This window comes from Capricornis sumatraensis, chromosome 2, assembly GCF_032405125.1.
Source record: "Capricornis sumatraensis isolate serow.1 chromosome 2, serow.2, whole genome shotgun sequence".
NCBI classification, from domain to species: domain Eukaryota; kingdom Metazoa; phylum Chordata; class Mammalia; order Artiodactyla; family Bovidae; genus Capricornis; species Capricornis sumatraensis.
Window position 1 is genome coordinate 206,498,474 of NC_091070.1, and position 19,785 is coordinate 206,518,258.

At 39.9% G+C, this 19,785-nt stretch overlaps 2 protein-coding genes across 2 annotated transcripts in view; both read right to left on the bottom strand.

The window, feature by feature from the left end:
* Positions 1–415: 415 nt before the first annotated feature.
* Positions 416–3,009, bottom strand: TMCO2 (transmembrane and coiled-coil domains 2). The gene is made up of 2 exons (XM_068962578.1): positions 2,776–3,009; positions 416–730 (listed from the first exon to the last, which is right to left on the bottom strand). The coding sequence occupies exons 1-2, from the start codon at positions 3,007–3,009 to the stop codon at positions 416–418; spliced, it is 549 nt and encodes a 182-aa protein (XP_068818679.1).
* Positions 3,010–8,638: 5,629 nt separating this feature from the next.
* Positions 8,639–19,785, bottom strand: part of RLF (RLF zinc finger) — an 84,752-nt gene continuing 73,605 nt past the window's right edge. The window contains exons 7-8 of the mRNA XM_068964631.1: positions 18,162–18,303; positions 8,639–13,594 (exon numbers count right to left, since the gene is read on the bottom strand). Of these exons, the coding sequence (XP_068820732.1) occupies positions 8,945–13,594; positions 18,162–18,303 (4,792 nt within the window). The 3' untranslated portion in view covers positions 8,639–8,944. The remainder of the gene's footprint in view (positions 13,595–18,161; positions 18,304–19,785) is intronic.

A 19,785-nucleotide genomic window follows, 5' to 3' on the forward strand; every position in this document is an offset into this window, starting at 1 on the left:
GGCCACATATTTTAGACCAAAAGCAAGCAAAAAGGTCAGCCTCCCTCTCGACAGGACAGTCCACAGCATTGCCCGTAACAGTACTCCTCTGTTTTTATTGTATCTAATCTAACCTCTTCAGCATGGAACTCAAGGTGACATCCCTGACCATTCTCCCTTCTGTTCCCTCCGCCACGGTTCCTTTTCTATATGGCTGCTTATGGTCTCCAGCCTGCCAAGCAGGCCCCACAAACTCAGACATTTTTAACCACCATGATCCCCCATGTGATTCCACCACACACACACAAGTGGAAACGGCCCTGCTGAATAGAGAACCAGTCCTGGCCAGGTAATTTCAATATAGTTCTCTGTCTTTACTGATACACCACCGCACACATGAGGAAAACAGCGCTTTTCTAGAAAAGGTTGGAGTCCATCACATTTCAGATGTGGATGTAAACCCTGACGTAAGCAAGGGACTCTGGCAGTCGGAGCAGCTGCAGTAGTGCTCAGAGGAGTAATCCCTCTTTGTGGTAGGTTTTCGGGAAATGATCATCCCTTCCAAGTCCTTCACTTTGTTTTCCACTGTCTGAAGCTTTTTCAGAATCTTCTCTTGCAGACCCAAAGACAGGAAAATATTATTGTCTTGAAGTGTGAGATCACTCCCTTCTGGGTTGACCAGCAAAGCCTGAAAAAAATCTGAGCCTTTCTTGTAAAATTTGTAGAGTGTGATTGCAAACAACAGTATTTTCTAAAATAAAACAACAGAAGTTAAACGTTACTTGTTTATTCACATGAAATGGCAGTCTACTGTAGATGCAAAAACAAAACTCTAACAGTAATAATAATCCCTCATTCCTAACAAAACATCCTCACACCCTGTTTTGTCTTTTGAGCTTTACTTACCACAAAGTGGAGAGGTAGGCAGGTCAGGGATTATTATTTGCATCTAATTAATAAAGATTATAATAGTAGATAATGTTTGCTGAAAGTTGGCTTCATGCAAGGCTCAGGGCTAGAAGTTTCCTTGCCTGTGCAGGACCTATTTATGTAGGGGAAAAAAAAGAACCAGATAATCATTTAGATACCTTCCAGTTGGGACCCTGTCATTGTCCAAGGTCATACACTTGGAAATGGTAGAGCCACAGCTGGAATCTAGGAATTCTGATTCCCATGTATATTCTCTTAGGACACGGCAGTCTGAAACACTGGATTTCTTGGTAATGGAAATTTTTTTTAAAAGATGCTAGGTCAGAGTCTAACTAGGAATAGAAAAAAATAATCACCTTTTCCCCTTATAATAACTAGCCTTGCTTATTGAGCACTGTTACGTGCTGTTTTATACATACAATCAGTTCAGTTCAGTCTCTCAGTCGTGTCCGATTCTTTGCGACCCCATGAATCGCAGCATGCCAGGCCTCCCTGTCCATTCTCACAAAAAACCCCAAGGGGGCACTGTTATCAAACCCATTTCACAGATAAGGAAACGGGTTTAGAGCCTAAGGGACTGCTCTCAGCTCACTCAGGAAGTGGCGAAACCAAGAAACCCCTGTAGTCGGACTCCAGAGTTTATTAACCACTCTGTTGTACACCTCCTTTCCTTGGATGAAGTGCCTGGAGGGCTGCAAATTCATCTGATTGAATTTAGCAAAAACCAAACAAGAGCAGAACTGAGTAGCACAGATGAGTTTGGCATTTTGCCTTCTCTTCTTCTATTAGCTAGCTGAAATGCAGAATATGAATATGTAGACACACAAATCCCTGTTAGGGATTTCGATCAGTTGGACTATATTAAATGAGATTTTGGAGAATGTAATTTGGAATGCTAAAAACTGAGTTCGAATCTCAGCTTGGCCAGCATTTACAATCTATGTCACCTTGGGTACGTGATAAGCAAATTCCCTCACCTACAAAATTGAGTCAATAATCCCTGCCCTGCCTACCATGCAGGGCAAGTTTTCAAAGGTTGGGAGAAATGCAGGTGAGTGATTTCTCAAGAGGAGTGACACGAAAATAAGTGAATGCTACAAAATAATCCAACAATAACTTCTTTCAGCATTCACCAAGTAAACCAGTCATTCCTTAACAAAGTCCTCTTTAAACCCCATCTTCTTAAATTTAGGCTGAACGTCAATGCACCTGTTTCCTTGTTTGTCACATGGAAAGAAACTCTATCCATTTCATGGAATTGTTGAAATTCTCAAAATATTTTAATTATATTATAAATATAGCTGTTATTATTGGTAATTAAACAGAAGTATATAAAATCCTAAATGTTTCTTGTAATTCCAGCCAGTTATGCTCCTAATCCCCAAAAGAGCACCTGTACATTCATTGCAATGACTAAATAGACATATACATGCTTCCTCATCAGTTACAGAGCAAAGGCGCAGTAAGAACAGAGAGGCAAAATCCAAGATGCCAGTTATACTTGTGGTGCTGTTCTATAGGAAGTACTCTACACGGTGTCGGGCACATGGTTAGACACTCAAAGATGAACACCAATACATGATCAAAGAAATCTGGAGATAAGGCTGCCTTCTCATGTTATAAGCTTCTTTAATCTGTTTTATTATAAACAAGCCAAAGATCATTGTGAGAAAGCATTTTTATGTCAAAAAGCTAACTGAAGGAAAAATGTTAAGAATAACCTAATTTCAACCAACTGCAGAGACAAAACGTGCACTCTCACTCATCTGCATGGTCTTAAAACTGGGTGGCAGCAATATGGGAGAGAACCGACCAAATTTCACAATGCGTAACTACTTAAATTTCTCCATAACAAAAGAGTATAACCTGAATTGACTGAACACTTCGTTTCCATAAGGCATACATTCCCACTCCCAACAAAATCAAAAAGGAAATTCCCAGGATAACTTGCACAGCTGGAGCAAGGTTATCTAGTGGCCCCCAATTTGTTTCCTGAGGCACGCTAGTCTCTCCCAGAAGAGTTGCTTGTAGATAATTCCATATCGAGCTCAGAGAGAGATAATCTATGATGGCGTCCCAGATAGAAGATGAAGATGACATTTTAATATACCAGCAGCTCCAGGAACTACATGTGCAGAGGCTTCAGGAACCTGGATATGAGTTAGGAAGAGTGGTCTGGGGGTCCAGGTGTTCTGGAGCCACTGTGAGCTGTTCTTTGTGATGTCACTGTTCTGGAGGTCAGCTTGCTTCCCACCCACACACTGAACCTTCTCACTCAAAACCAACCAGGCAATGGCCTGAGTTTTCAGTTCAATCATATCACTTTATCTGATCTTTGACCAGTCCTAGCGCTGACACGGCACTGTTCAATAGAACTTTCAGCAATGATGTATCGCTCTTTCCAACCTGGAGACCTGGGTTCGATCTCTGGGTCGGGAAGATCCCCTGAAGCAGGAAATGACAACCCACTCCAGTACTCTTACCTGGGGAATCCCATGGACTGAGGATCCTGGTAGGCTACAGTCCGTGGGGTCGCAAAGAGTTGGGCACATTCATTGGACATGTTCATTGTATTCACTGCTTGGTACACAGCAGCATTCGAGTATTTTTAAGTAAATACAAAGTCCCCTAGAAGAATTCCAAATATCTTTATAGCCTAAACTGTTTAATCATCAAGTGCCTATTCCATTGGTGTGCTTGTTTCTATAGAAGTTTTACAGAGTAGCTGTTAAAAGAGGATAGGCGTTTAGGAGTCTAATGGATCTGGCTTCAAATTTTGGCTGTACTATTAACAAACTTTATTACTTTGGGCAGGTTACTTGAGGCTCAATATCTTCACTGGTAAAGCAAGAGTAATTCCCCTTATAGGACTACTGTAATGAGAATTCGGTAATTTGTGTAGAAGGTAAAGGCAACTGTTATTTATAGTGTTTATGATCAAATGCTAGGTATTGCAGACTTTAATAGTATCAGTTCAGTTCAGTCACTCAGTTGTGTCTGACTCTTTGCGACCCCATTAATCGCAGCATGCCAGGCCTCCCTGTCCATCACCAACTCCCAGAGTTCACCCAAACTCATGTGCATCAAGTCGGTGATGCCATCCAGCCATCTCATCCTCCGTCGTCCCCTTCTCCTCCTAACCCCAATCCCTCCCAGCATCAGAGTCTTTTCCAATGAGTCAACTCTTTGCATGAGGTAGCCAAAGTATTGGAGTTTCAGCCTCAGCATCAGTCCTTCCAGTGAACACCCAGGTCTGGTCTCCTTCAGAATGGACTGGTTGGATCTCCTTGCAGTCCAAGGGACTCCCAAGAGTCTTCTCCAACACCATAGTTCAAAAGCATCAATTCTTCAGCACTCAGCCTTCCTCACAGTCCAACTCTCACATCCGTACATGACCACTGGAAAAACCATATGAAGCTCCTCAAAGAGAATCTAGTCTGAAAAACCCATTTATTGTTTGACTCCTCTTGGACTTCTGAACGCTGAGGAAGAATTGATCACAATGGAAGATATATCTCAGCCCTGCTTTAGTATCATCCATCCATCCATCCATCCTTCAGACATTTCCACAGTAGTGCCCTATTGACTCTGACTTAAAACACACGGCAACTTGTGATTTATTTGGTACACACTTTCAAACCTTCACTAGGCTCTTCATTTTCTGTCAAACAATACCCAAAATCTAGAACATGGTTATAGGCACTGAAATACTGGCTTTCTGCTGACCTATCTCATCTTCTAACCCTTTCCCTTTCCCTTACCTCTGGTTCTACTAGACTTGTCATTGTCGCTAACACACCCAGCTGTTACACCACAAAGATTTGGCACAGAAGTGGGTCATCCCAACTTCTCGTTTCTCCAGGTTTAAATATTGCTTTCTTTACGGAAACTTTTTCTGTCCTTTTTGGTTCCCCCAGTCTGGGCATCTTTCGTAGCACTTTTAGTTATTTGCAGTTTTGTTTAATGTTTGTTGAACAGGTTACCTTCCTCGAAGAGGTTCAGGCCCCCAAATGCAGGCCGTTACAGAGTATATTTCTGCAAGTGTAGACCAAGCAGGCCTGTTAGCACAGTGGACCACTCTTTGCAGGCTGTTTTACATACTAGGAGGCCATGTCCCAAGTCAGGAGTATAAAGCCACACGGTCTCACAGGATACAATGGGTATAAAGAGAGGACAGAGCAACTTCTCTTTTAGAAGTTTCTTTCAGAAAGAAACATTGAGAGGATCCCCTGGCGGTCCAGTGGTTAGGACTCTGCTTCCACTGCTGAGTGGAAGCACTGCTGTGCTTCAGTCCCTAGTTGGGGAAACTGCAAGTAGCCTGTGGTGTGGCAATAAAAAAAAAAAGAAAGAAAATCCTTTTCAAAGGTCACATGTTATTCATAGAAACAGTAATTTCTGTTTTCCATCTCTTTCTCAAATGAGGAACTGTCAACACTGGACGCATAACTGGAGTTGAACCTGCATGACTCGGAGTTGGATGTGCATGACCTGGTTTTTACCTATGCTTCCAACTTTATTTCCCACTACTCACTTTCACAGAAAGTACGGCTTAATTACAAAACTGGAATTTCTGGTACTTTAAATGCCACCTGCGACTTTCCATCTTTCATCCTTCACGTTAAGTTCCCCTTCCTGTTATTTTCCCAGTCAGATGAGACGGGAAAGAAACTTAGCTCCACTTCTTCCTAACTTTTATCAGCTAGACACTGCATCCCTATCTTTTTAAGCTGTCAAATAAGAATACTAACAGTACTGACTTCATGGAGTTATGAAAATTCAACAATTTTATGTGAAGTACTAAAAAAAAAAGTATAATTATCCTGCAATCTCACAGCACTTTCCACTTTGTATTCTAGGCCTCTGTTTCTAGAACTTTTCTGTGCCTATGAATCATCTGGAGATGTTACTGATTTTGGTCAAGAAGGTCTGGACTTGACATTCTACATTTTGAACAAGTTCCTAGATGACATCCATGCTGCCGGCCCACAGTTATTCTTTGATTCTTTGCAACCCCATGGACTGCAGCTCACCAGGCTCCTCTATCCATAGGCTTCTCCAGCCAAGAATACTGGAATGGGTTGCCATGTCCTTCTCCAGATCTTCCTGACCCAAGGATTGAACCAGTGTCACTGAAGTCTCTTGCACTGGCAGATGGGTTTTTTTTTTTTTTTACCACTAGCGCCACCTGGAAAGCCTACCCCAGCCCTCACATTGAAGCTCCATGATGGCAGACTCCTTAACAAATTCGTTGTTTTTATCTCCCCCAAATACATGTAATTATCTTTAAGTATGTGTGTACTTAAGTGTTTGGTTAATGACTCTGTCCTTCAATGACTGTCCTTGCCAGTGCAGCTCAGAAGCAGGCAACCTGGGACGGAAGGGATAGGTTGGGGCTGAAATCCCTAGGAAGGCTCACCAAAACCTTTTTTCTCCATCGTTGCCCTACTCGCTCTTTCACATATGTGCTCACAAACATGGAGAAACACAGAAGCAGGAGAATTCTGGGTAAAGTGCAAGAATCAAAATGTCTGGCATTCTCGATTTCTACCTATTAATTTTAGGGGGCACAAACTCAGTGCTTCCAGGTCTGGAGCACTTGGAGGACAATCCCCAAAGAGATATCAAGTAAAAATGATAGTACTAAAAGCTTCAAAAATAACCCTCTGACCTTCTGTATTATCATATAACCACACAGGCTGGTTTTAACAGAACCTCATCTTTAATAAAGACCGAACGCTTCCCTGGCGATCCAGTGGTCAAGGCTTTGCCTTCTAGTGCAGGGAGTGCAGGTTCAGTTCCTAGTCCAGGAGCTAAGATCCCACCTGCTTCTGAGCCAAAAAACCAAAACATAAAAAGAAGCATTAAAATGGTCCATATTGAAACATCTTTTTTTTAAAAAAAAAAGATCAAAAGGGGCAACCCACTCCAACTAGAATAGAAAATGCTTCTAGGATCATATTCAAGCCAACTTTCAACTGGGTTCTAAAAACTAGGGTTTGGTACTACTGTCAGTGGACTCACTTGGTCCTTCCAGGGTGTAGGAGTTAGGAGCGGTTGAATGAATACAGAGTCTTTTTCTTTCTTTTGGCCAAACCACACAGCATGTGGGATCTCGGTTCCCCAACCAGGGATTAAATCTGTGCCCCCTGCAGCAGGAGTGCAGAGCCCTAATTAAACCACTGGACCACTGGGGACTTCCCCTTTTTGGATGGATACAGTTCAGTCTTAAGATTAGCAGCTTTCTCTTGGTCTGGTCTAAAAATCTCTAGAATGAGGAATTCTTAAGATGGGGCCACTGGTTATTTCTCATGCTCAGACCACAGGTAAAGGACCTTTTGAAATGGTCACTTACACCTCAACACTTCGTAGGGCAGGAAACTGAAGCCCAGCGGGGAAATGAGCTCAAGATCCCAAAGAACTCAGTCAGTAGTGACCTTAGCCTCTAAGAAGTTCCACTGTTTCTGCCACTTTTGCTTTCAACAGAATCTTGTTTGAGAATCTTGTATCCTATTAAGATCTGAGCCAAGAAATGACTTCAGCTTGGTGGTGGTGGTGGTAGTGGTGGGGTGCTTTAAACGCTTAGGGTGAGGAGATGGTAGAATAAAATTCTTTAAGAGCTGACAAAACAAGATTTAAGGGCCAGAGAAAAGATCTTAAAATTTTAACCAGAGGCACAAGGGGATTTTAGGAATATCTGTATCATTTCATTTTTAAATAATGATGAAGTGACTTCAAAAGAACAGAGAAGGTGCTAGATAAGAAAACACTGCTTTTCTTATTATACATGGATGTCCCACAGTCCACTGAAACTTTAAGAGACCAAACTCATCTCCTGTTTCTATTCTCTTCCCCCAAACTCTTTAGTCTTGCCTCACTTGCTTGCATCCATCACTACAGAACCTTAAGTTTTCCTCAAAACATTTTCTCTACCCTCCAGTGCCTAATAATCCTCTTAAATTTCTTGATTTCATCTACTCGTCCCTCTGCCACTGTTTGCCTCTCACCAAGTTTGCCTCAATTACTTTAACAGTCTTAGATCTGTTTCCATTCTCAGCCCCTTAAATCACACTCATTTCAAGCAATCTACAGATTAATACGAATGTTGTTTAAAATTCTGTAAAGGCTCTCAGCTGCCTATGGACTCAGGTCCACAGTCCTCAGTGTTCGTGGTCTGGTTCCCATCTCTACAAGCAGCTCAGCTGCTCCAGCACTCCCCTTCTGCTGCCAGCCTATCACATTATTTGTAGCTGCCTGGAAACATGGCTTTATTATCTCCAAATGCGTTGAGCCCTTCACATTATGCCTGGCATATCCTCTCCTTTCTACCTGAAAAACTCCTGACCATCCTCTTCCAGGAGCTACCTTGACTCCCAGAGTTAATTACTCTATTACTCTCTCTCAGAATTTTCTTTCCACAAAATTTTTAAGACAACAGTCATTCAAAAGGAAGCTTGATCTGAATGGTTTGGTTAATAACCGGGGTAAAATATAAGTGCACATTTCAGAAAATACATGTGCAATTCCAAGTCATGTGTGGCATGAAAACTCATTAAGAGTAAACCAAAAAAATGGGTGAAAAATTGTAATTTATTGAAACTCAACTCAAAAAATATAAGATGCTGTAGTGTACAATATATTACACAAAGCACCCTCAGGCGCACATTCAAGTCAAGTAAGAACTCCATACCCCTTTCCCCAGCCCTCCCACCCTGGGGTCTTAGTATCTGTTCCATACACAATCATGCACACTTAATTTGGAAAAGGAAGCCCCGATATATTTTGATGTATTAATTAGCACCAAACAAGATACAGTTCCATTTTTTAATAAACAAAACAAAAAACCCAATCAATAAACCAACTGGAGAGCTAATGGACTCAGCCAATACTGCTGACATAGATATTATACATTCATGTAAATACACAGCCTATTCTACCCTAAACGACGGTGTGGCTGGTTCTCAGCCTTTGTTCAAGTTGGCAATTGTCCCCATGTTGCAGTGCTGGAGCCAGTCTGTTTCTAAAACAAAATTGCTATTTAGGAACTTCCTACACAAAGCTCATCTGTCTTTTTTGTTGGAAATAAGTCTAAAATTGGTGTGGAAAACTTAGATCTTTCAAGGACAACCACTGGCCGAAGATAATGAAGCTGTTTTAAGGCAAGTTCTCCACAGTCTGTTAATGCTTTGTCCAATACGACCCTCAGGTTTTCCAAGGAGGGAACTGTTGTCGTCTCAGCTACTATTAAAGGTGGGATTGCAGTCAGGTTGTCATGAATTGAAGAGTCACTGGAAGAATGAGGTATGTCAACTTCAGGGTCATTGTCATTCACCATATTATTTGCCATAACACTCCCTGTTAAGTCATTACAGGGTTGTGAAGAATTACTTAATGTTAAGTGCTCTGAAGGCTCCCAATCATCAAAATCATCTTCTTTCTCTTCACTTTCCTGAATAAATTTCAGAAATGAAGATTCAAATCCCATAGGTTTATAAGTCTTCAAATCAAATGACCTGGGCTGTGGATGCTTCCTGAAATTCTCTTTTGGAACATGGGTTGAATTTTTTACAGTGTTTTCTTGCCCTGAACTTTGCTGCCCAGTTTCTGAGTCTTTGATCCTTGGTAAAGGCAGCTGGAAACTTGTGAAATAAGTCCCACTCTCAGTCCCATCAGGATTAGGTATAGAATTTTCTATTTTACAAGGAGGAGGCTGAACTATATTACATTGTTCCAAAGAAGTGGTTTCTGAACTGTGGTTACATTTCAGAGTTCCCCTGTAGAGCAGAGAATCCACATCAAAAACTGGGCTGCTCTCTGTACATCCTTTCTGGCCTCCATCCCTTTCGCCTGGATGAAGGGGGTCAGTGGTCTGGACAGGCACGCTAGTGTCACCTGGGGAATGGCTGTGCTGTGTGAGCTCTGACTCACAGCTTCTATCTTCTTCCTTCTTTATATAGGGCTCTGCTTCAGAAGGGGGCTCCTCCTTAATTTTGGTACCGTACTTAACACACATGACAAGGTTTTCCATCTGTTGCTCTAGGTAGGCACTACTCATCTGATGGGTGCGTTTGTAATGCCTCACTATGCTGCTCTCCAACTTCACCACGGACAAGCATCCTTGAATCATGCAGGGGTACTGTGTGTGCTCAGAATGCTCCACACACATATGGAGGGCTTCAGCTCTCGTTTTAAAACTAATTGGAGCTTTCTTGTCTTTGATTAAGCCACACTTTTTAGCCTTGGCATTAAACGATCTCCTGGTCGTCTGATGTTCATGCCCCTGAGGATGAGCTGTTTGGCACACCTTTTCACTCCGTAGTAGCCTTTCATTTGCCACTTTCTGGCTTCTAAACAGATCATCGTAATAGTCCTTATGTCGGTAATATACATGTTGAGAATAATTACTGCGATGGGTGAAAATCTGGCCACAGCCATTAAGATCACAATGAATTTCATAGTCTGAATGTATTTCTCCTTCAATGTTATGCTGTTCCATCAAGTGGTGCTTCAACTTGCTGAATGTATAAAACACAGCAGGGCACTGAGGCTGGTTACAGGAAAATCTGGCCGCTGACTCAGCTTCAGAAAGCACTTTCGGCTCTTCAATGTGGTCTAGGTTATGAGAGTCACTACAGTGCTTCGCAAGAGCTTTGGAACACAGGAAGCGTTTGTTACATTCCTTATATTTGCAGGCAAATATCTTTTTACATTTGACAAGTTCCCTTTTGGTTCTCGCTTTGTCTTTCTCTAAACATAACTGCTCTTTGTTGTACTGATGTACAGTCCTGTAATGGCGAATCAAGCCTTTGAGATTGGTGAAGGAGGAGTTGCAAGTTTTATGAATACAATGGAATGGTTTGTGGTATTTATTCAAAATGTAGCAGAGATTTCCTTTAGCAACAGTTCTCCTGCTACCTCTGCCCTCTCTTCCTTCTCCTTCTTCTCTATGGCTGCCTATTGGTGATGAGAGATCAGATATTTTACTTTCTGTTTCTTCACAGGATGACTCCAAATCTGTTTCCGAACTGCACTCATCCTTTTTAGGATGACAGTGTGGCTTCTCAGAGTTACCACTGGGATCACCTCCAAGTTCTGCAGGACAATCAACTTTCAACCTCTCTACTGAGCATGGGCCTTCATGATCACATTTTTCATTATCTAATAGTTTTTGAGTTACTCTGTCGCTGCCAATTTGATGTTTATTTTTATAATGAATCCTAAGGTGTGTTTTTCTCGTAAATGACCTTTGGCAAATATGACACTGGAACGGGGAATACCGATGTTGAAACATGGTTAACTGAAGGACTTTTTCTTTTGAATAATTATGCTTTTTAAGATAATGCATTAACAAAGCCTCTCTAGTCACAAATTCATATTTGCATCCTTGAAGCTCGCAGAAAAAAGGCTTGGCTGCCAACTGCGCCAGGTACTGACTTGGCATATTTTCATCTTGATTCTGAAAATTAAGATCTGAGATTGTAGCTGAAACTGCTTGAAGAGACTTAGCACCACTGGATGGGTACCCCTGCAATGACCCTGAGAAAGATCCATGGGTTATTGAGTTTTTCAAGCTTAAATGTTTCAAGCGTAACAGAAGTTCCAACATGGTATCCTCTGTACAGGGCCTTTTAGATGCAGAGATGGAGGCTTCTGAGGAATACCCTTGATGTTCTCGTTTACATTTAGTATGGATATTGTGATCCAGACCTTCATCCGGGGAGTCACTGTTTGTGTCTGAGCTGGGTTTAGGTTCTGTATCAAACTTTTCAGTCGCTGGATTGTGTTCATTACCCAAACAGGGAAAGAGATCCTTTGTCTTTACCTTTTTGGGTTTGAAATGGTATGGATGAACCTTCCTTAGGTGCTTCTGCATGCCTCTTGCGTTTTTGTATGTGGAACCACAGCCATCAAAACCACAGGTAAACTTAGTCCCATCAAAACAAACTGCTACATTGGAACATTTCTCCTTTAAACTGGAGGGCACAAAAACTTTTTCATGAGATAATAATATATCCTGCATGGTTTCAGAGTGATCCAGTGTGTCAATTAACTCTTCATTCATGGAAGCTGAAGAGCTATGACTTAACTGATCACTAGAATTACTGTCACTGTTTTCCTTCAGATTTTCTGTAGTTTCTATCTGAGAACTAGCTGATCCTGCACAGAAGAGAAGATCCTCTGGTAAACGTGACTTATCAGTTTGGTCAAGCAGATGGGGCTGATCAATACAATCCTGCTTTTCACCTGCTGCCGGCTCAAGTTTCACTGTTTTCTTCACATCTCCATTTGAACTTTCAACATTATGCATTGAGAGGTGATTCTGGTATTCAATTTTGGAGTAATAGAACTTTTTACAGCCAACGAAGCTGCATGTGTAAGATGCATCCCTAAAGTGTTGTGCCTCATGGTGGTAAAGCTGTCCCAAGTCACTGAAAACAATATTACAGCCATTTAATTCACATTTATAACGCAGATCATCATGTTTCTGTTTATGGTTAAGCAGTTCGTTCACTGATCCAAACCTAGCATAGCAATCTATAGATACACACATATAAGGCTGAGGACCACAATGCACTTGTTCATGCTCTCGCAGGTGAAAAGCAGACATGAAATGTCGTCGGCAGTAAGTACACTTCTCTCTTCTATTTTTCATATCTAAGTAGTGCTTGGCATTTTCGTCATTATTTTGGTGTTCAGCTTTAAGATGCACACTTAAGTATTTGAACTGCTTAAACACACGGGAACAGTCTGTGCCAGGACATGGGTACAAATCTCTGTCTTGCAGATGGCAATCTTCTAATTTGCTGAATGTGACATATTCATGCGACTCTACTTTGGCTTGTTCATTCAGTGATTGACCTTGCTCTAGGGCTGCAGAGGGGCTCTTGGGACAAATTCCCTTTTGAGAGCCTTTCAACAGTAATTTCTTTCTAGAGCGGTCCCTTCTGCTTGGTGGCATTTTAACATGTTCCATCACATGAGGAACAAATATTTCTTTTCTCTTGAATTTTTTAATACACACCGGACAGGTGTAAATTCCATCTTCCATATGCATCTTAGAATGATGAAGAATCCTGGCCTCTATGCATTCTCGTTTACATAACAAACAGAAGAATTTATACTGAAGCCACCTCTGGTATCTTTCAGAAGAGCCGATGGGCTTCTTGTCTCTTTTCTCCTTTTGTTGATCTGTCATCTCTCTCCTTCTATACTGCTTGTCTTCTTTACCTTCCTCATAGTCACTGAGAAATGACTCTAAAACATCCGTGTCGTTAATAGACATTTCATAGCCACTTAGATCATCATCAGAATCTGAGGCTTCTTGTCCTAGAAGTTGGTGGCAGTGTCGTTTTAAAGTTTTCCAGTCCCAAAATTCAGGATCAAAAGGCCAGTGGGCTTTTAAAGCTAGTAAAAGCTCACATCGGAGAGAATTTGGAACTGGTGCATTTTCTTCATCAAATTTTTGATCTGGTTGGGAATACAGTTCTTCCAACATGTTAAATCCATCCAAACTGGGTTCAATTAAAAATTCTGTAAGTTGACAGGCTCGTCTAACTTCTAAATCTTCTGGCAAAAGACAAGCAATTGTTTTACAAACTGATGCCTTCATTTCTTCATCCTCACTTGTTCTGAGTTGAAGAGCTCTGACACACAGTAAAATCGACACCCCAAGACCAGCATCTTGTGCCTGTTAAGAAAAACAGGGAAGAAAAGGTTTTTTTTCCATTTGGAAAACTACATAAATTTGGAAACACTACATAAATTTCACTGATAAGATACGCACGTACACTCTTCTTAAAACTTATAAACAACAACAATGTACGTTTGTAGAGTATCCAACTTTATAAAGCACTGCATATTCTTATTATTTGGCCGCACTGCGCAGCATGCAGGATCTTAGTTCCCCAACCAGCTACAGAACCCATGTTCCCTGCAGCTGAACTGTGGAGTCTTAACCAATGGACTGCCAGGGAGTCCCAAAGCACTGCATATTAAAGCAGTCCTTAACCCTCAAGGAATCTACCTATGTGCCAAATGTGTAAATTAGAAAGGCACATAAATTCAGAGGAGCTCAGAATAAATAAGGTCACTGAAAGATTAAAAAAAGAGTTGTCTCAAGCTGGGTAGGAAGGATAGGGCTTAAATAAATGGGTTTAAGAGGAACTACATGTGTAAAAGGGAGTTTAAGACTGAATTCAATTTTAAAAATTCATGTATCATGAACAACTGGGTATTTTCAAAACCTCAAGGGTAAAATAAATGATTTTTCCATTTCCTCCCCCCAAAATCAGTACTTTATAGTTACAGGTGTACTGAATCTGTTTCCCACAGAAAAACAAAAGAAAATTTCTCTATAGCAGCAGGTTCTCAGAAATTAGTCAAAAATCATGAAAAAGACCTGGTTGCATATGATAAAAGGCAAGTGTATTTAAGATGATTCTTTCATGTGAGAGGCTGAAAGGATATGCGAAAATAATATGAACAAAGAAAAGCAGGATCTTATGGCAGAGTAGCTTAAAATACGGTATTGAAAAGCACAGAATTTTGAGCCAGACTCTGACTGCCTTTGAACCCCAGCTTCACAACAGTGACAAGTTCTTAACTCCTCTAAGCCTCAGTCCCCTTATCTGTAAAATGACAACTGTAGCGGCAGTATTAGATTTTCTCCTAATGTTGTTATAAAAATGAAGTAAGGTAACATAAAGTGATTAATACAATGTTGGCACATGGTGCATATTCAACAGAATCCCATACAAAATACTTGAGGATAAATCCCACTGTTCAAACATCAATTTGCTAAGCAATTATTCTGTGTTGGGTACCATTCTAAATGCTGAGAACACAATGAAATAACTGCCATCAATATACAGAACCCTTATTAATCTTGGACATTATTCTGAATAAACTTTTTGCATAGATTATCCTCATTTGACTTCGCTATATCCCACGTGCCCTTGATACAATATGCCAAGTCACTTCTTCAGTTTCCTGTCTAAAACCTATCAAATTATTCATATCCATCAGTTTCTTCAAAATTCAGTTCCACATTCCACACCCTAATTCTAATTTATCCACCACTCCTTTAACAAGTAACTATCTGTTCAGAATGTATAATGGTAGTTTTGTGGGGTTTTCTTTTGGAAAAGTATTCTTAGTGATTTCACAAATTTTACCATTTCAACTAGATGGGGCTGTTTAAGAAAGAACAGATCTGCATTCTTTGCTGTTTACCTCAGAGTCTTGCAAAAGGGGTTGAGTAACCTGTTAAGAACCTATGAAAGATTTTAAAACTTAATGGACTTTCTCCAAGTCCTCTGTGCTCTGACTTACAAATGATAACCATTGTATCTGACTTACAAATGATAACCATTATGCCATTTTTCAAGATACCCAGGGTCTAGATCCTTACAAGTCACACATTTCTAATCTTCAGCTTCTTCATTACTAAAGAGAAGGGAATAAAACTAGGCAAAATTTTGCAAAATTATTTTAACTTGTATGTTCCACCAAAAAGAGCTCAATGGTCAAATAAACTGGCTTCAAGATTATCCCTCTTCTTATACCTTCCACTTCAAATATAACCAACATCTATATCCATTCTTCTGTCATACTACTTTTAAAGCCTTGAGAGAAACTCTAGATTCTCTAAAGTCATCCCTTCCAATATGAGTTTCTCAAGTCACAGAATCAAAGTTTAACAACTCTTGAGCGCCTTTAATTGATTATCTGCTTTAAGCTCTTTATTTAGAGAAAACTAAAACCCAGAAAATAAGGAGGTACTATACAAGGCCTGTTTTCTGCAAGAGACCCAATGCCCACAAAACCTTTTCAGCATCATTAATCTTTTCCTTCCCAAGGGCTATATAACTGGTTTCTATGCACTAAGATCATTTCACATCTTTCACAAAAACCAAATGCCTGATTGTATCTGGTTACAAAGTCACCCAGAATCATCAGTGTATCTCCAAGCTCCCCTTGCAGCTAGGTGACCGCGTTTGTGAATGTGTTAGAAGGAACAGGGGAAAAGCTGTGTCACAGTGTGGTCTGCTCCCCGCTCTACTCGCTATCTGGAATGAAGACATTATAGCTGGGAATGGAATAGTTGGATCTTGGAACATGAGATGGAAGCTGTGTGTTAACAGCAGATAAAAGGAACCTGGGTTTCTGATATGTGGAGCTATAAGAGGATCCTTGGCCTGTCTAGCTGGGTTATCGATCTGTATAAGAGAGGGGAAAACTTTTTTCTTTTTTGCATCACTATCATCTGGGATATCTCCATTCACAGTAGAACCAGATCCCAAATGATAGAGGTCAGATCACCTCTCACTTTTAAAAACCTAAAGGTGTCTCCCTCAATTTGAAAGGAATTCCATCTCACTCCCGTTTCACCTACCAGGCCATAGCTTTTCTACCCTTTAGGACAAATATCGTAAGTAAAGACTACGGGGGAAAATATCCTAGAGCAGGATGAAAACAAACGGGTTCTGGTTACACAAATGCACAGCAAGTTCCTTGGCACGTGTCAGAAACCCACCTTTTCCAATCCTCTAACATTTTCCCATTTTTGTGGTTCCCCGAGGTAAAAAGAAATCTAAAATGACCCCCTGACCTTCACTTTTGTATAATCTCCTCACTTTGAGTATAAGCAGAACCTATAAATATGGAATTATTCTTATGATTACGCTATGTTATATGGCAAAAGAGACCCTGCAGATGTAATTAAAGCCCCAAACCCACTGATCTTAAGACAAGTGGATTATCTGACCCAATCACTCAAGCTCTTTAAATCTAAGTCTGGAAGTCAGAGGTGAAGGAGGTCACATTTGAAGAGTTCCTTGTGCCTTTGCTGGCTTCAAAATGAAAGCATGAAAATGACAGTGGCTTCCAGGAGCTAAAAGCAGGCTGTGGCTGACAGCCAGCAAGAGAATGAAGATTTTAGCCCCACAACTGCAAGGAACTGAATTCTATTAACAATACGAATGAGCTTAGAAGTGGATTGTCTACAGAGACTCCAGATAAAAACTCAGCTTGGCCAACACCTCAATTTTGGCCTTGTGATACTGAGCCGTGAGCCATGCCACACTGCGCTGGACTTCTGCCCTACAAAACTGTGAGCTATTAAATGGGTGTTGACTTTAGGGCTAAGCTGTGATAATCTCTTATGCAGCAAGTAAAAAATCAGCCCTTCCTTAAAGATTAAACAAGCAAACTCTAAAGCCAAAACTTATAAAAGGCCAGTTGTACCACTGATTATTTTAAACAGGCAAGTTCTGTAATTACTTGAACATGCTCCAATGATAGGGACACAACTTCATTTGTAGTGATGAGAAATAATAATCGCCTAGCTTGTCTAAGTATGAATTTGCTTCTGAAAACTGTCTTACATTTTCCTGTCTTCACCAGAGAAGACTAGATACACAGTATTAAAACAGGATATGGATAGTACTAAAATAGGATACAGATAGTACTAAAACAGGGTACATTAAAGGAGATAGAACAGATCAGTGATACAACCGTGCCTTGTAGTATAAACAATCCTTGGATGTTGTCAAAGAAGCAACCCATAAAACATACCCATAAACCATCATAGATAGGGGTATACAGGGCTCTCTGTCTTTGAATAGACACTAAAAACAGAAACCAAGCATAGCATAAGGCTCATCTAAATCTCCAGTCTTAGCATTAATTTATGGGGCTGAATTCAAAAAACAAGGTTTTATACATAGCACTTCAGTTTAGGAAATATTTATTTCTTAAAAAACAAGACAAAACTTGCTTCCTAATTTGCACAGAAGCTTGCAATCTGTGTACAGTCCATTCCTCTAAAACGTAGAGAATCTATCACTCCATCATCAAGGAGTTAGTCATTCCATTATCAAGGAGCTGGAAAATACAATTATACTTTCTTCACTGATAATTATTATTCTAATTTACCAACAAACATGTCTGTATATAATACAGAACACTATTCTAGGAAAACCAGACCTAGGTTAGGGTGACTGAGGGGACAATCAAGAAACAATCTTTCCTTCCTCCAGTGGTCTGTAATGTCAATCACTATTTTCCACGAAGAAAAACTGTAAATTCCTAGGAAATAAATCTGCAGAAACAGCTAGCTATGTCCAGTTCCATAATCTTATTAAACCCCATTATTTCTCATTTTCCCTTATTTAAAAAGAGTTGCCTGAGAAGTTGTCTCCCCACTTATTTCTTCCCTCCATAAACAATCAGCACAAAAAGCATAAATTACTCACTTCAGTTTGTATAACTCTAATCAGGCAAAATAAATGCTGCTGTGTTTTAGCTATGACACCAAACTGACGACAGCGCTCCAAAAAAGTATCTACAGAAGGGTCGATTCTTCTTTGCAGTTTACTCCAAAAGAGAGTCAATTCCCTATTTTAAAAAAAAGAGAGAGATTACGATAAAACATTTAAAGGAACTGTACTGCTACCCCAGTTTTTCAGTTTGTGAAAGTAAGCTGATAGTAGTGTCACAAAATCTAGAAGAACAAACTATCTATATTCCCTATTTTTGCTGTTTAGTGGCCAAGTTATGTCCAACTCCCTTGTGACCCCATGAACTGTAGATTGCCAAGCGGCCCCGTCCATGGGATCTTCCAGGCAAGAACACTAGAATGGGTTGCCACCTCCCTTTCCGTATTCCCTATTGCTTCCTCTCAAACTGGTTAAATTGTTAAAAAGAATCCTCCTTGAAAATTTCCCCACTTTCTTCTTTGTGCCTGGGGAAAAATAAAAACAACAGAAGACTACTTCCTTTATGCTGACATTTTCAAAGACTTCTTCAGATCCCACCTTATCCTAAAAGGTTTTACTCCTTACACTGGTAATTATACTGACTGAATCAAGCCCTGTTCTAGTGGGCAGGGACCATCAGACAACACTATGCTGCTAACAAAGTGCATACAGCTATGACATAGTCTAATGGTATACTTCTCCACATTGATCTCATGAGAAATCCTTTTCCATCTCTTAAATGTCATAATGCTACTTAGGCCTGTATCTTGGAATGCTTAAATATTACTAATAAAATTAGTAAAATAACACTTTTAGAAATGGCTACAATAGAAGAATCCCACAAATATACAAAGAAAAGCTTGAAAAGGATAAGTTACATAAAAGCACTGAATGGGTTCAGAGAAAACTCTCAAGAAAAAGCACTAGAAACTCAAAATCATCCACGACAGAAATGAGTTATAACGTGAATATGAAATGTGAATGCAAGGAAAGTTACTTAGCAAAACAGAAGAGAAATGTTATCATTTTCTCATATTTTTAAGGAGGTAACTGGCATTTGGATATGGTAAAATTCTTACATAGATACAAGATAGGCCAGCTATGAAAATAGCTACCAGGCAAGTAATTGGGATGACTGTTCATTTTTAAACTTACAAGACTTACACATATGTTTATCTTACTAACAAAACTTTAGAAAATGGAGAATTACATATGCTCAGAGATAAAAAGGAGTACCTACTGAAATATATGTACATGAAATCTATACTATTTGAAAAGAAAAAATCATCAAAGCTAGTGAAATCTGATTATAAAGATAAAAGGGTAAAGAATATCTACTATCTAAAATTCATCAACTAGCTAGAAGTTTAAAGTTAGGCAAATTTGATAAAGTGATAAAAGGCACATTGAGAATTAAAAAGTCTCAAAATATTTTTTTAATAAGTAAGAATGTGTGGGGTCTGATTTATTCCAAATTAAGTATTTCAAACTCTGGTTATCTTAACTCCAAATAACCATGATCAAAAAAGAGAATTTCTATCATGTATTTTATATCTGTATACATATTTCCACAGTTTCAATTCAACAATTTAAAACTACTATTGCCCTCCCAAACATAAAA